Source organism: Zootoca vivipara, chromosome 1 (genome assembly GCF_965207765.1).
Source record: "Zootoca vivipara chromosome 1, rZooViv2.hap1.1, whole genome shotgun sequence".
Classification (NCBI taxonomy): Eukaryota; Metazoa; Chordata; class Lepidosauria; order Squamata; family Lacertidae; genus Zootoca; species Zootoca vivipara.
The window spans coordinates 52,535,745-52,547,670 of NC_142582.1; the positions used below are offsets into that span (position 1 = coordinate 52,535,745).

The following is an 11,926-nucleotide window of genomic DNA, read 5'->3' on the forward strand; positions in this document are numbered from 1 at the left end:
GGCCCTGATGACTTAAACAAGAGGCTTTGGGACAATAGCTGTCCATATAGAGCCCCATTTGCTGCCTAACAGCTGATCCAGTATTTCAGACTTGACATTGTTGATCCCCTCTAAAAGGCAACAGGGCATATGGACACGCTAAGGAACATAGCTCCATGGTTGAGCATCTATTTTGAAGGTCCCAGGTTCAATCCTTGGCATCTAAAGGTAGGGCTGGAAGAGGTCCCTGTCTGAAACCTTGGAGAGCCATCATTTGTCACAGTAGAGCTATATGGATCAGTGATCTGACTCGGTATAAGGCAACTTCCTATGTTCCACAGCCCAACACTAAGCCCCTCATCTCATGTGATCATTGCTGTTAGACTGGATGGAAAGCATTGATCATTTGTTCTTTTATTGATCTAACAGGTGATCTAACCGGATCACAAAAATGTTGGGCAACATATTTGGGTTATGATATTGACCTCATTAAATAGGAAAGAATAAGGAACAAGGTATCTATCAAATCAATCTCAGTAAAGATTCAAGACTCTACTCAACAAATTCTTTAGGTGAAACTATACACTGGCAATTTTATCATACATTAACCCCAGTACGTCTGCAAAATGCTGGTGGTGTAAAAAACCCAAAGTCATGTATTTCCTCTTTTTGGGAGCTTTTTGGGAGATGGTGTTTTCATAGGAATTAATTTAATAACAAAGCAATAACTGATACTAATCTCTTCATTAGTATTGTTGCGGATATGGGATGGGTCAAATGAAGATGGTTTTTGACAAAGAATTGAATCTGCTCTTATTGCTACCTCCCGTGTGGGTTATTGCAAGAAAATGGACATATTTAAAGGAATTAAATAAGGATTCGTGACCTAGTCCAATCTGGTCCATAGATAGTGCTGAAAAATGAAATAAACTGGTCCTTCGGAAATGCTGAAAAATTAAGGTACACTAGAGGACCAACAAAACAAGATTCATTTTCAACTACATGGCAAAAAATTATTTTATATATTGAAGATGATAGCAATGTGCAACTGCCTACAGTATAATATGCTAGGATTTCAAATGCTTAGTGGTTTTTAAGCTTTAAGTGAGAATAATATAAAGCCTCAAGGAAAATATCCTGATATTTATAAATAAACAGATATATTTTTTAAAATGTTACAACTCCCCATCACCAGTAATGATAATTATTTTCCAGGGAATATGAATAAAATGACCCAAAATTGTACTTTGCCTGCATGTCTATGTTGGATTCTAGTTTTCATTCTGTTCTGTTGCTTTTCTTTGCTTATTTCTTCTTATATGTTGTTGAAGTGTATGCTCTTCTTCGAATAAATAACTTTTTAAAAAGAGAGAACCATCATCACTGTAGGGGCTACCCTTAGTATACCACTGGCAATAGTTGCATTAAGGGAGGTCACACAGCAACAAGGAAACACTAGTGACATTCAAAAATACATGCATTAATAGATTGTTTATGGCAGTCTCAGTGGCTGATTTCAGAGTGACAGTATTCTATGCTGATGTTGACAGGGCTGCTTGGAATAAGAAAAGCAAGTGAATGAATAAAGGATCAGCCCACAAGATTTCTGTACAGATGCTGAAAACAAATGTGTTTTGTGCTGACTGTAAAACTTTATTAAATCTAGAAAACTTGCATCCCAAGTTATGGACTATTTCCCCAATGAACCATTCTTCAGCTGACTTACCACACCTCCTAGATTTCCTTTCTTGAATTGCTGAGTGCCAATTACAGAGTGAAGTATCTTATTTTATATTTTTAGAATGCGAGTCCTCAGGAAACTTCAGATGTTAACATCTAGTTTGTGGGTGTGTTGTTTTTTTCATTGCGGTATTTGAAAATAACCCTTATTGTTGACACTGTTCCTTATTTTTGTACAATGGCAGGTTGTTTTTAATTCTGCATTGTAATCGACCGTCTCCTCTGACTGCATGGCGAACAATGTGTCTGAATTCATCTTCTTGGGACTCACCGCAAATCAGGACTTGCAAAAAGCCTGTTTTGCGCTCTTTCTGGTCCTCTACGCAGCAATATTAGTGGGGAATGTACTTATTATTGCCACCGTCAAGAGCAGCTCCCGTCTGAACTCTCCCATGTATTTCTTCCTGAGTTACCTCTCCTTTGTAGATATTGGCTACTCATCTGCTACTGCTCCCAAACTGATTGCAGACTTCCTTGTTGAGAAGAAAACCATCTCCTTTGCCGGCTGCATAACACAGCTCTTTGTGTTCCACTTCTTTGGTGTCACTGAAATCTTCCTCCTTACAGTGATGGCGTACGACCGGTACATAGCTATCTGCAAACCCCTCCATTACACAACTATTATGAGCAAGAGCGTATGCAATTGGACGATGAGGGCATTATGGCTGGGAGCATTTGCACATTCGATGGTACAGACTCTCCTGACCTTACACCTCCCTTTCTGTGGGCCCAACGAAATTGACCATTATTTTTGCGACGTCCACCCTCTATTGAAATTGGCCTGTACCGATACTTATATTGTTGCGTACGTTGTCATTGTCAATAGTGGCATGGTTTCCCTGGTGAGTTTTCTTCTCCTGACAGTTTCATATATCGTTATCCTAGTCACTCTGAGAACTCGCTCTTCTGAAGGGCGCCTCAAAGCCCTCTCCACCTGCGGCTCTCACATCACGGTAGTGATTCTATTCTTTGTGCCCTGCATCTTCACCTACCTGAGGCCTTCCACCACATTCTCAGAGGACAAGGGCGTGGCTGTGTTCTACACCATTATCACCCCTATGCTCAATCCCTTAATTTATACACTGAGAAACGAAGAGGTGAAAAATGCCATGAGAAAATTATGGAGCAAGAAAAATGTACTTTGGGGTGATCGGTTTAAAAGTGCGAAGTAAGATTATGCCTTTTACAGGGCTCAGCCATTAGATTTGAGGTTCCCTCCTGATATGGTTTCATTTTTTTTAATATTTTAGTAAAGGAAGGACTCATACATTTGTGTTCTTGCTGAGTCTTCTTTTCTATGCAAATAAATATGATTATACTCAGTTCTGATGCCAGAGCAGGCTGTAAGATAAAGTATATTATGAACCGCTTTGAGTCTTTTAAAACAATCAATCAGTATATAAATTTTATGAAACAAAATAAACAAATAAAGATTACATTCGTTAGTACCTAAAAATAGGGCTGCCATATTTCAAAAAGTAAAAACCAGGACACCCCAAAAGTTGTTTTTTTTAAAAAAGGAAACCACCAAAATTGTTGAGCTTTATAAAGGAAAACATGAAAGTTGTTGAACTTTTTTTTTTTAAAAGGAAAACACCAAGAAAACTGAAGATCCAGGACAGACCACCACCTTCTGGGAATTCCCCCCAGACATCACTTCCACCTTTGAAATCCCGGTAATGTCTGGGACATATGGCAGCCCTACCTAAATGATTTCATGGAAAGAGGTGTGGCATTCAAATGACAAGAGGCTTTATTGCCTCCAAAGCATCATCTGCAGAGGGAAAGTGACTTTTATGTTAGCAGACTACAGTCTTCTGCAGAGAGTTAATTTTTTTTAATTAACCCCCCCCCAAAAAAAAACATAAAAGGAACTTTTCCTTGGAAAGGCTTGCTCAGGAGCTGCTTGGGTTGGTGGTGGGGAGGGGAAGGTGTAAAGGAGGGTAGGACTCTGCAACAAGGGCACTGTTTTGTTCTAAATTGCCCTTTTCTCCAGGAACCAGGGAAGAGTATGCAGGGTGAACTTGGGGATGTCAACTAGGAACAAAATGTAAGAAGAAGCCTGCTGAAGAGGCCCATGTAGTCCGGCATCCTGATTTCTCAGGGGCCAACCAGAGGCCCATGACCAACCAGAAGCCTGTAAGATGAACCTGAGTGCCGCAGTACTCTCTCAGAGCATAGCTGCCAAGTTTTCCCTTTTCTCGCAAGGAAGCCTATTCAGCATAATGGAATTTCCCTTTAAAAAAGGGAGAACTTGGCAGCTATGTCTCAGAGGCATTTTACCTCCAACAAACAAAGGAGCTAGAATAGGCATCCCCAAACTTCGGCCCTCCAGATGTTTTGGACTACAATTCCCATCATCCCTGACCACTGGTCCTGTTAGCTAGGGATCATGGGAGTTGTAGGCCAAAACATCTGGAGGGCCGCAGTTTGGGGATGCCTGAGCTAGAACATAACCACCATGGCTACTAGCCATCAATAGCCTTATCACCCATGAATCTGTCCTAGCCTCTTTTAATGACATCCAAGTTGGTGACCATCATTACTTCTTGTGAGAGATTTCCAGAATTTAACTATGTGCTGTATGAAGAAGTAGTTCCTTTTGTCTGTCCAGTATTATGAAAGGAGAAAAGCTTCCTTAACAACTTTCTCCACACCGTGAATATGGTTATACGCCTCTGCTATATCTCCCATTACTCACAATTCCTGTAAATTACTATAAAAAGGTGGGACCCAAGGAAGATGCCTTCTCAAAGCCTGGTAAGCCCTTGCCCGGCCTTGGGAAGGAAGTACCGGGCTCTAGGACACTGCGGGAACCTCCTAAAACTCAGCTTTACCCTGTGCCATGAGGGTGCAAATGGCTTTGCACAAGGCAGCATACCACGAAATCTGCCCTGGAGAGCAGCTGCCAGTCAGTGTAGGTGATATTTATTCGTTCTTTATTTTATGAGCTTTTTAACCTGTCCTTTAACACTTTAACATAAAGTCCCAGGGCAACTTGCAACAATAAAACATGCAATTACAAAATAAATAAAACAGCTTAGTCTTGGAAAACCTCTGTTTAGAAGCAGAAGCAGATGTATTTGGTTCTGGCAGGTAGGTTAGGTAAAGCAAAGTCAGCATTGTTCTTGGTCGTGGTTTTGCGATAAATGGTGAGAGAGGATTTAGCTTAGGTATATTTAGAAGGATCAGGGCCGCCTTTAGCATATGTGCTGCCGGGGTGCAAAGATCCGCCCAGCGCCCCCAAATTTAGTTTAGCTGCCCCCAAATTAACTTTTATTGAACTTTTTGGGGGGAGGGGGGGAAGCCAAAGTTGTTGACCTTTTTTTTAGGGGGAATGAACTCAAAGTTGTTGAGCTTCTCTTAGGGGCGGGGGCAGGAATTGCTGCTCACCTGCATGCACCAATGATGCAGCGGAAAAAACTGCTTTTGTTTCCTGACTCATTGGGAATATTTGACGCTAACAAGAGTGATGGAGAAGGGAGCCGGGGACTTTCGCTCCATTCCTTTTCACTGCCACCGATCGGGAGGGACTGGTATACAGTAGGTATATATTTGGCGCCCCCCAGAATTTAGCGCCCCCGGGTAAAGATGGCCCTGAGAAGAATAGAATTTGTAGGGGAGTTTCTATGAACTAAAGCAACATCTAAGAAAGTATATAGCAAAAACCATATGCTTCTGTGCACTGAATTATCTCAACACCTCTTATTAGTTATACAGTGGTACCTCGGGTTACGAACAGTCCTGCTTATGAACGCTTTGGTTTACGAACTCCACAAACCTGGAAGTAGGTGTGCCGGGTTGCAAACTTTGCCCTGGGATACGAACGCAATCCACTTCTGGGGCCGCGGGAGGCCTGTGTAGGGAATGCATGCCTCAGGTTAAGAACACTTCGGGTTAAGAACGGACTTCCGGAACAAATTAAGTTCGTAACCTGAGGTACCACTGTATATTATTTATTTTGTTAGATTTCTTATCTGGCATTTACCATGGTCCCAGAGCAGGTTTATAACAATAAAATATGCATTTACAAAAATGAGCAAAACATTTGCAACTATAAAACAAGAAAAGTGTAGAATAATGAGCTATATCAGGCATCCCCAAACTGTGGCCCTCCAGATGTTTTGGCCTACAACTCCCATGATCCCTATCTAACAGGAACAGTGGTCGGGGAAGATGGGAATTGTAGTTCAAAACATCTGGAAGGCCGAAGTTTGGGGATGCCTGAGCTACATGAACCAATAGATGAACTGGCTATAAAGCAGCTCTGCTACTGTGTTGGTCCGACTGGCTTCCCACAATGCACCTGGGATGCCTGAAGAGGAATGCTCCTTGCTAATGATCACATATACAGTACAAGTAACCTAAACTTGTATTTAGTAAAGTAATTCCAGTTTACTCCAGCAGAAGATCAGGAAGCTGAGGGAGACATTCTATAAATATGCAGTCCATAGTCGCTCCAATCTAGCCAGGGGCCAAATGCAAAGAGAAGCAGATGCCCCTGTATGTATCCAAAGCAGAATGCATTTTTTCAGCATTCTCTTCCCCCCTCCCCCGAAGTGCTGTGCATGCAGATGCTGGATTGGGCCAATCATATGTTTAGAAAGTCATCTCTTGGGTTAAAATATTCCCCACTCTTCTGTCCTCTTTGAACAGATGTTTGGCAGAATCATTGCTTTTTGAAGAAGGCTCTGAATAGATGCAGCCCTGGCCACTATGTGGCTACAAAACTGGAGTGGGGCCAGCCATTGTTCTTAACCTCATTTATGAATCATAGACAATCCTGGAACAATTCAGAAAAAGTTGTGGATGTATCCCTCTTGGGCACAATTAAAAGCTGCAGATAAAGTAGTAGTTAAATTGTGATATGACATCAACTTTGGCAAGAAGTCCACAAAGCTAATAGTTATGTATCCTTTGGAGGAAATAAGGTGGCCTCTCAGGACAAGACTGCTGGTGGGGCTTAATTGTTGCTGAAAGGAGTGGTTGGTCTCCAGGTGTTTGGAACCAAGTATGTATCCTTGAGATGATTGTAGGATGCAGTAATATAATTCCTTCTTACAACTTCCTGTTTGGTGCAAGAAGAAGCTGAATATCATACATGGCCAGGTGGCACAGCTTTTCTTTCTCGGGTTGAAAACACAAATGTTTAAACTCAAGAATCCTGTGGTATTGAAGTGTGGTAATGAAGCTCTAATCTTGTAGATGATGTAAATGCCACGAACTTCACCATTGCTCTAGTGCAGGCTCGCAGCAATAAAACGAATTCATATTGAAATCAACAGGGTAAGCATACTTAATTGTTTCTCACCTCTGATATTTGTTTGCTGGCTTATCAATCTGAGAACTAATGAGTACTGTTGTGTTGAATTTGCACATCTTTGCTTTAAATTTTTCAGGGAGGTAACACAGAAAAAATATTGGGGAGCGTTTCTGCTTAGGAAGCCACTTCTGGGTTTGAATGCAGGAAAGTGGAGAAGTCTGTGAGGTTTCACATGTCTTAGGGTACCTCCATATGACTGGTTTAATAGGGTTGCCATGTGTCCTCTTTTTCCAGGACATGTCCTCTTTTTCAGGAGTAAAATTTCTGTCCAGGTGGATTTTTTAAAAAAATTTTGCCCAAATGTCTCTGGCTATACTTTCTGGATGAGACATAGACATAACTGGTGGCTGAAGACTTGTTTTCCTGTTCTTTTCTCCTGCCCCCTTCAGCAATATATTACAGCTTCTGTAGCCTCCATACAGTAGCGGTATTAAAAATGAGAGTCGTCGACCTCTTTTTTGCTCTTCAAAATATGGCAACCCTAAATATACTGATTTATTTGTAGGGAGCATTCATCCTGATTTGCTTTTGGAGTGTTTATATGCCTTTCCATTAAGTCATTCATTCTACTCCTTTCATGCATTTTTACATCAGCTTGCAGGAAGCATCCCACAACAAGATAGGAAATTTAGGTTTGCGCAATTAAAGTGGGTTAAACCTTCTGTTGCCCTAGTGCAATGAACCTGCTTTTAAAAAAGCAACAGGCTTTCTGTGGTATGGAAAGTGATGGGTAAACGCATTGAGAAAAGTGTGGAATGAACAAATGACGAAAGGGATGATGTGTCAAAACAAATCATGATGGATGCACAGTAAAGACCTGCCATAATCTAAGGGCTTGCCCACACTTCTGCTTGCCCCATGCCTAGAAAGCAAGGGGCTGAGTGGTTTTCTGCTTGTCCCATGCTTTCCAGTTACAGGACTGAGTGGTTTTGCCTTTGCCTTGTCACTTTCCCCTGGAAATGATCAAGTGAGTAAGCACCCCACCCAGCAAGCCGGAGTGCTTACTCAAGAGTAGGTTCCATGGTTTTCATAAAATCTCTTAAGGGTGCCTCCAGACTGTCAGTATTTTACAGGAAAGATTCAAATGCATACCCAGAAATTCAGGTTTCATAATTAAAGTGGATTAAAGTGCTCTGTCCCCATAGTGCAACAAATCCAATTTAAACATAGACCTGGATTTTTGAGCACTCATCCTGATTTGCTTGTACAAAACATCATCCACACTTCTGCTTGCTCTGCTGTTTGCCCCCAGGAAAATCTGCTGTTTACTGCTGAATCAGAGAAAACGTAAAATGAGTTTTCTCCAAATTGACATTTGCTCTGATTTAGTGCTAAAGAATGATTTTTTCCAGGAAAGGTTTCTTAGCTTACTCAAAGAAAAGCTTTGTTAGAAGACACTCCATTAAGCAGAATTGTATATAAATTTGAGAGCTTTTCAAGCATTTCCTCTATTACAAGACAAAGAGAACCATAATTTATAGAAGGCTTTGCCATGGAATTCTACTCAATACTGATCCAGAGTAGATTCCAATGTATAGTTAGCAGAGTAACAACTTAAACACGTTGCAGGATTCCCAAAAAATAGACCAGAGGCAATTGTATTTCATCTAGCTTTACTGCTATTGAAGGCAACATAATGGTCACAAATCCAATACATTCAGGATTGGCGCTGTCCATAAGAATTCCAGTTGCAGCAGACTTAACTTAAACTTACAATAACTTAAGTCTGAACCTCAAGACTAAGCGCATACTATGAACACCACACCAGACGGAAAAGAGATAGAAAAAGAGAGTGAAACCCAGACTCCTTCTGGCCTCTTATAGTCAGCATGACCTCCAAGAATAGGTAACAGAACCAGTTTAAGCCAGCTGTACTCAGCTTCTCTGAAGGAACGATCCAAACACCATGAATCTTCTGCTTGTTTCTTTCACACAGAGAAGCTTCCAGAACCCTCTTGAATTAATTAGAATAGGAAAGATCTCTACACAACAGATCCATACTTTCTGCACTAAGAAATGCAAACTGACAGGTTTTTCTGAATATCACCTACAGAATGCCACTGATTATCTCAGCAGAAAAAATGGGTTAGTAATAGCTGTTTTGGGTGTAAGTGGGGATACTCTCTCTCTCTCTCTCACTATAGTTGACGTCAGGCTTGCCATGCAATATATTTCTGGATTTCAACTACTCATTAACACCAGACTTTACAGAGCAATCTCATCTCTTCTCATTGCAGGTGATGCAGAACATAAACAATGTGACAGAGTTCATCTTCTTTGGCCTCACCCAAAATGAACAGCTGGAGAAAATATGTTTTGTGCTCTTTCTCTTCTTATATTTGGTCATTGTGTTGGGAAATCTTCTCATCATTGTCACTATCTTCCTCAGCTCCCGCTTGAATTCTCCCATGTATTTTTTCCTCAGCTACTTATCTTTCGTAGACATATGTTACTCTTCCGTTACGGCCCCCAAAATGATTGTGGGCTTCCTTGACGAAAAGAAAACCATTTCCTTCACTAGCTGCATGACACAGCTCTTTGGGGTCCATTTCTTTGGCTGCACTGAGAGCTTCATCCTCACAGTGATGGCGTACGACCGGTACATTGCAATTTGCAAACCTCTCCACTATACCACCATTATGACCAGGCAGATTTGTGGGCAGCTGGTGGCAGCCTCGTGGGTTGGAGGACTCATGCATTCATTGCTGGAGACAATTGCCACCAACCAACTTCCATTTTGTGGACCCAATGAGATCGATCATTATTTTTGTGATGTCCACCCTTTATTAAAATTGGCTTGCACAGATACCTACATTATTGGTGTCATCGTGGTAACTAATAGCGGAGTCATTGCTCTGAGCTCCTTTATCACCTTGGTTTCATCATACATTGCCATCTTGGTCTCCTTGAGGTCTCGCTCTTCTGAAGGGCGTCTCAAGGCTCTATCTACCTGTGCTTCCCACGTCACGGTAGTCATTTTATTTTTTGGGCCTTGCACCTTTATGTACATACGCCCTTCTAGTAACTTCTCAGAGGACAAGAGTGTGGCTGTGCTTTATACTGTGGTCACACCAATGCTCAACCCATTGATCTACACACTACGAAATGAGGAGATGAAGAAGGCCATGAAGAAATTGTGGAGCCAAAAGGGGATTTCAAGACGGAGAAGAAGAATGTGACATTTATATATATTTTTTTCATTTAAGCCATGCAAGTTGCAATGATTAAAATAAGCAGTGGATATTGTGCTTTAGGGAAGGGCCAAGTAGAAGGTAGATTGGAATCGAGTCATAGATTTGCAGTTGACCAGCAATAATTTCTGATCCCCAAATTTGTAATAATAGCAACAGCAAAAAGGCTCCCTCTTATTCCCAAATCATGATATTAAAGATGCTGATAACTCAGATGTCAATTTGTACTTAGATATGCAGATCGTCCCAATTAGCTCTGCCTGCCGAGCTACTGCTTTGAATCTAGCAGCCATTTGTGGATATTGGGCTCCATTGTAGTGCAGTGCCTAGAGTGTTGGACTAGGACCTGGGAGACAAGGGTTCAAATCCCCACTGAATCAAGGAGGTCACTGTCTGCCAGCCTATCGTGGGTGGTTGTGAGAATAGAATCAGGAGGAGGGAAGAATCACACATAGCACTTTGAGCTCTTTGGAAAGGTGGGATAGAAATGTAATCAATTTTTAAAAAGGAAAAACAAAGGAAATCTCCCCACCCTTAAGTTTGTCCACCCTGCTTTGGAGAATGACTTCTACAGGGTTGTATTGATCTGAATATGTTTTGAAAGTTAAAATCTTTTCACTACAGTTTACTGAAGTTTTGTTCCATAAAAATGGCATCAATAACAACAATAAAGGATGATGAAGCACGTTTTTGCTTATGTTGTAAATCAGCGGCAGTTTCTATGATTATCACAAGTCTTTCCAATACCTGTATATTCTAAGTCTTTTAATCAAAATTAAGAGTTTATAATTTTCATTATTCTAACAAGAGACTTCAGAGCGTTCTATGGGTGGCAGGAGTTTGGGATTTATTGGGATTATCTTTTGTCCATAGAACAAATTCCTGCCATTGACCTTAAAAGCCATCTATAGTGTTTTCTTGTCTAGTCGCTTTAATTTATGTTGTTTAGTTTAACAAATCAATATGCCGAATTGTATCTGTCTATTTCTGTACTGATCCTCACTCATCTGATTTCCAGTTAGTGTTACCACTAGCCTGGCTGCTGCCAGAATAAATGACATCGTGACTTTGTGAGGGAGATCCATGTCTTAACCATCTTTGATGGTTCCAGGGAAAGTTCTGTCTCAATATGGTGGCCTGCCATTTTGCTACATTCTAGAAAAAAATGTTTCCTAATGTTTGTGTATCGCCTCTCAACTTCACCATGTATGCAGGGAAGAGCCTATGCCTTTACATTCTTTTCAAGTAAGGGATCACAGCAGCATATATGCAGCTTATTTTGGGGTGTGTATTGTACCTCAATAAAAAATATTAAGTAGACTTTCCCTAATTCTTGCTGAAACTGATATTATAGTTTTCTTCTTCTTCCATTTTTGTACAAAGTTTTCATACTTGGAGTATGACCTGGATTCCTCTCCCCATATTATCTTTAGTGTACAGTGGTACCTCTACTTACGAATAACTCTACTTACGAATGTTTCTATTTACGAATGGAGCTCCATCTGCCATCTTGGATGCGGTTTAGATAGGATTTTTTTCTACTTACGAATTTTTAGATAGGGTTGCTTCGACCTACGAATTTTTCCTCCCAATGCATTCCTATGGGATTCGACTTACAATTTTTTTCGACTTACAAATGTGCGTTCGGAACGCATTAAATTCGTAAGTAGAGGTACCACTGTACTGAGATTAT

The 11,926-nt window shown here is 40.9% G+C and overlaps 2 protein-coding genes across 2 annotated transcripts; both read left to right on the plus strand.

The window, feature by feature from the left end:
* The first annotated feature begins 1,949 nt into the window (after positions 1-1,949).
* Positions 1,950-2,891, plus strand: LOC118081918 (olfactory receptor 4S2-like). Its single transcript, XM_035108548.3, has one exon. The coding sequence runs from the start codon at positions 1,950-1,952 to the stop codon at positions 2,889-2,891; it is 942 nt and encodes a 313-aa protein (XP_034964439.3).
* Positions 2,892-9,282: 6,391 nt separating this feature from the next.
* Positions 9,283-10,221, plus strand: LOC118081850 (olfactory receptor 4S2-like). The gene has a single exon (XM_035108418.3). It carries the CDS (start codon positions 9,283-9,285, stop codon positions 10,219-10,221), a length of 939 nt encoding a protein of 312 aa, XP_034964309.3.
* Positions 10,222-11,926: the final 1,705 nt, after the last annotated feature.

Bases quoted from the DNA above. Each gene is read 5' to 3' on its own strand.
- LOC118081850 (XM_035108418.3), top strand. From the start codon at position 9,283: ATGCAGAACATAAACAATGTGACAGAGTTCATCTTCTTTGGCCTCACC.
- LOC118081918 (XM_035108548.3), top strand. From the start codon at position 1,950: ATGGCGAACAATGTGTCTGAATTCATCTTCTTGGGACTCACCGCAAAT.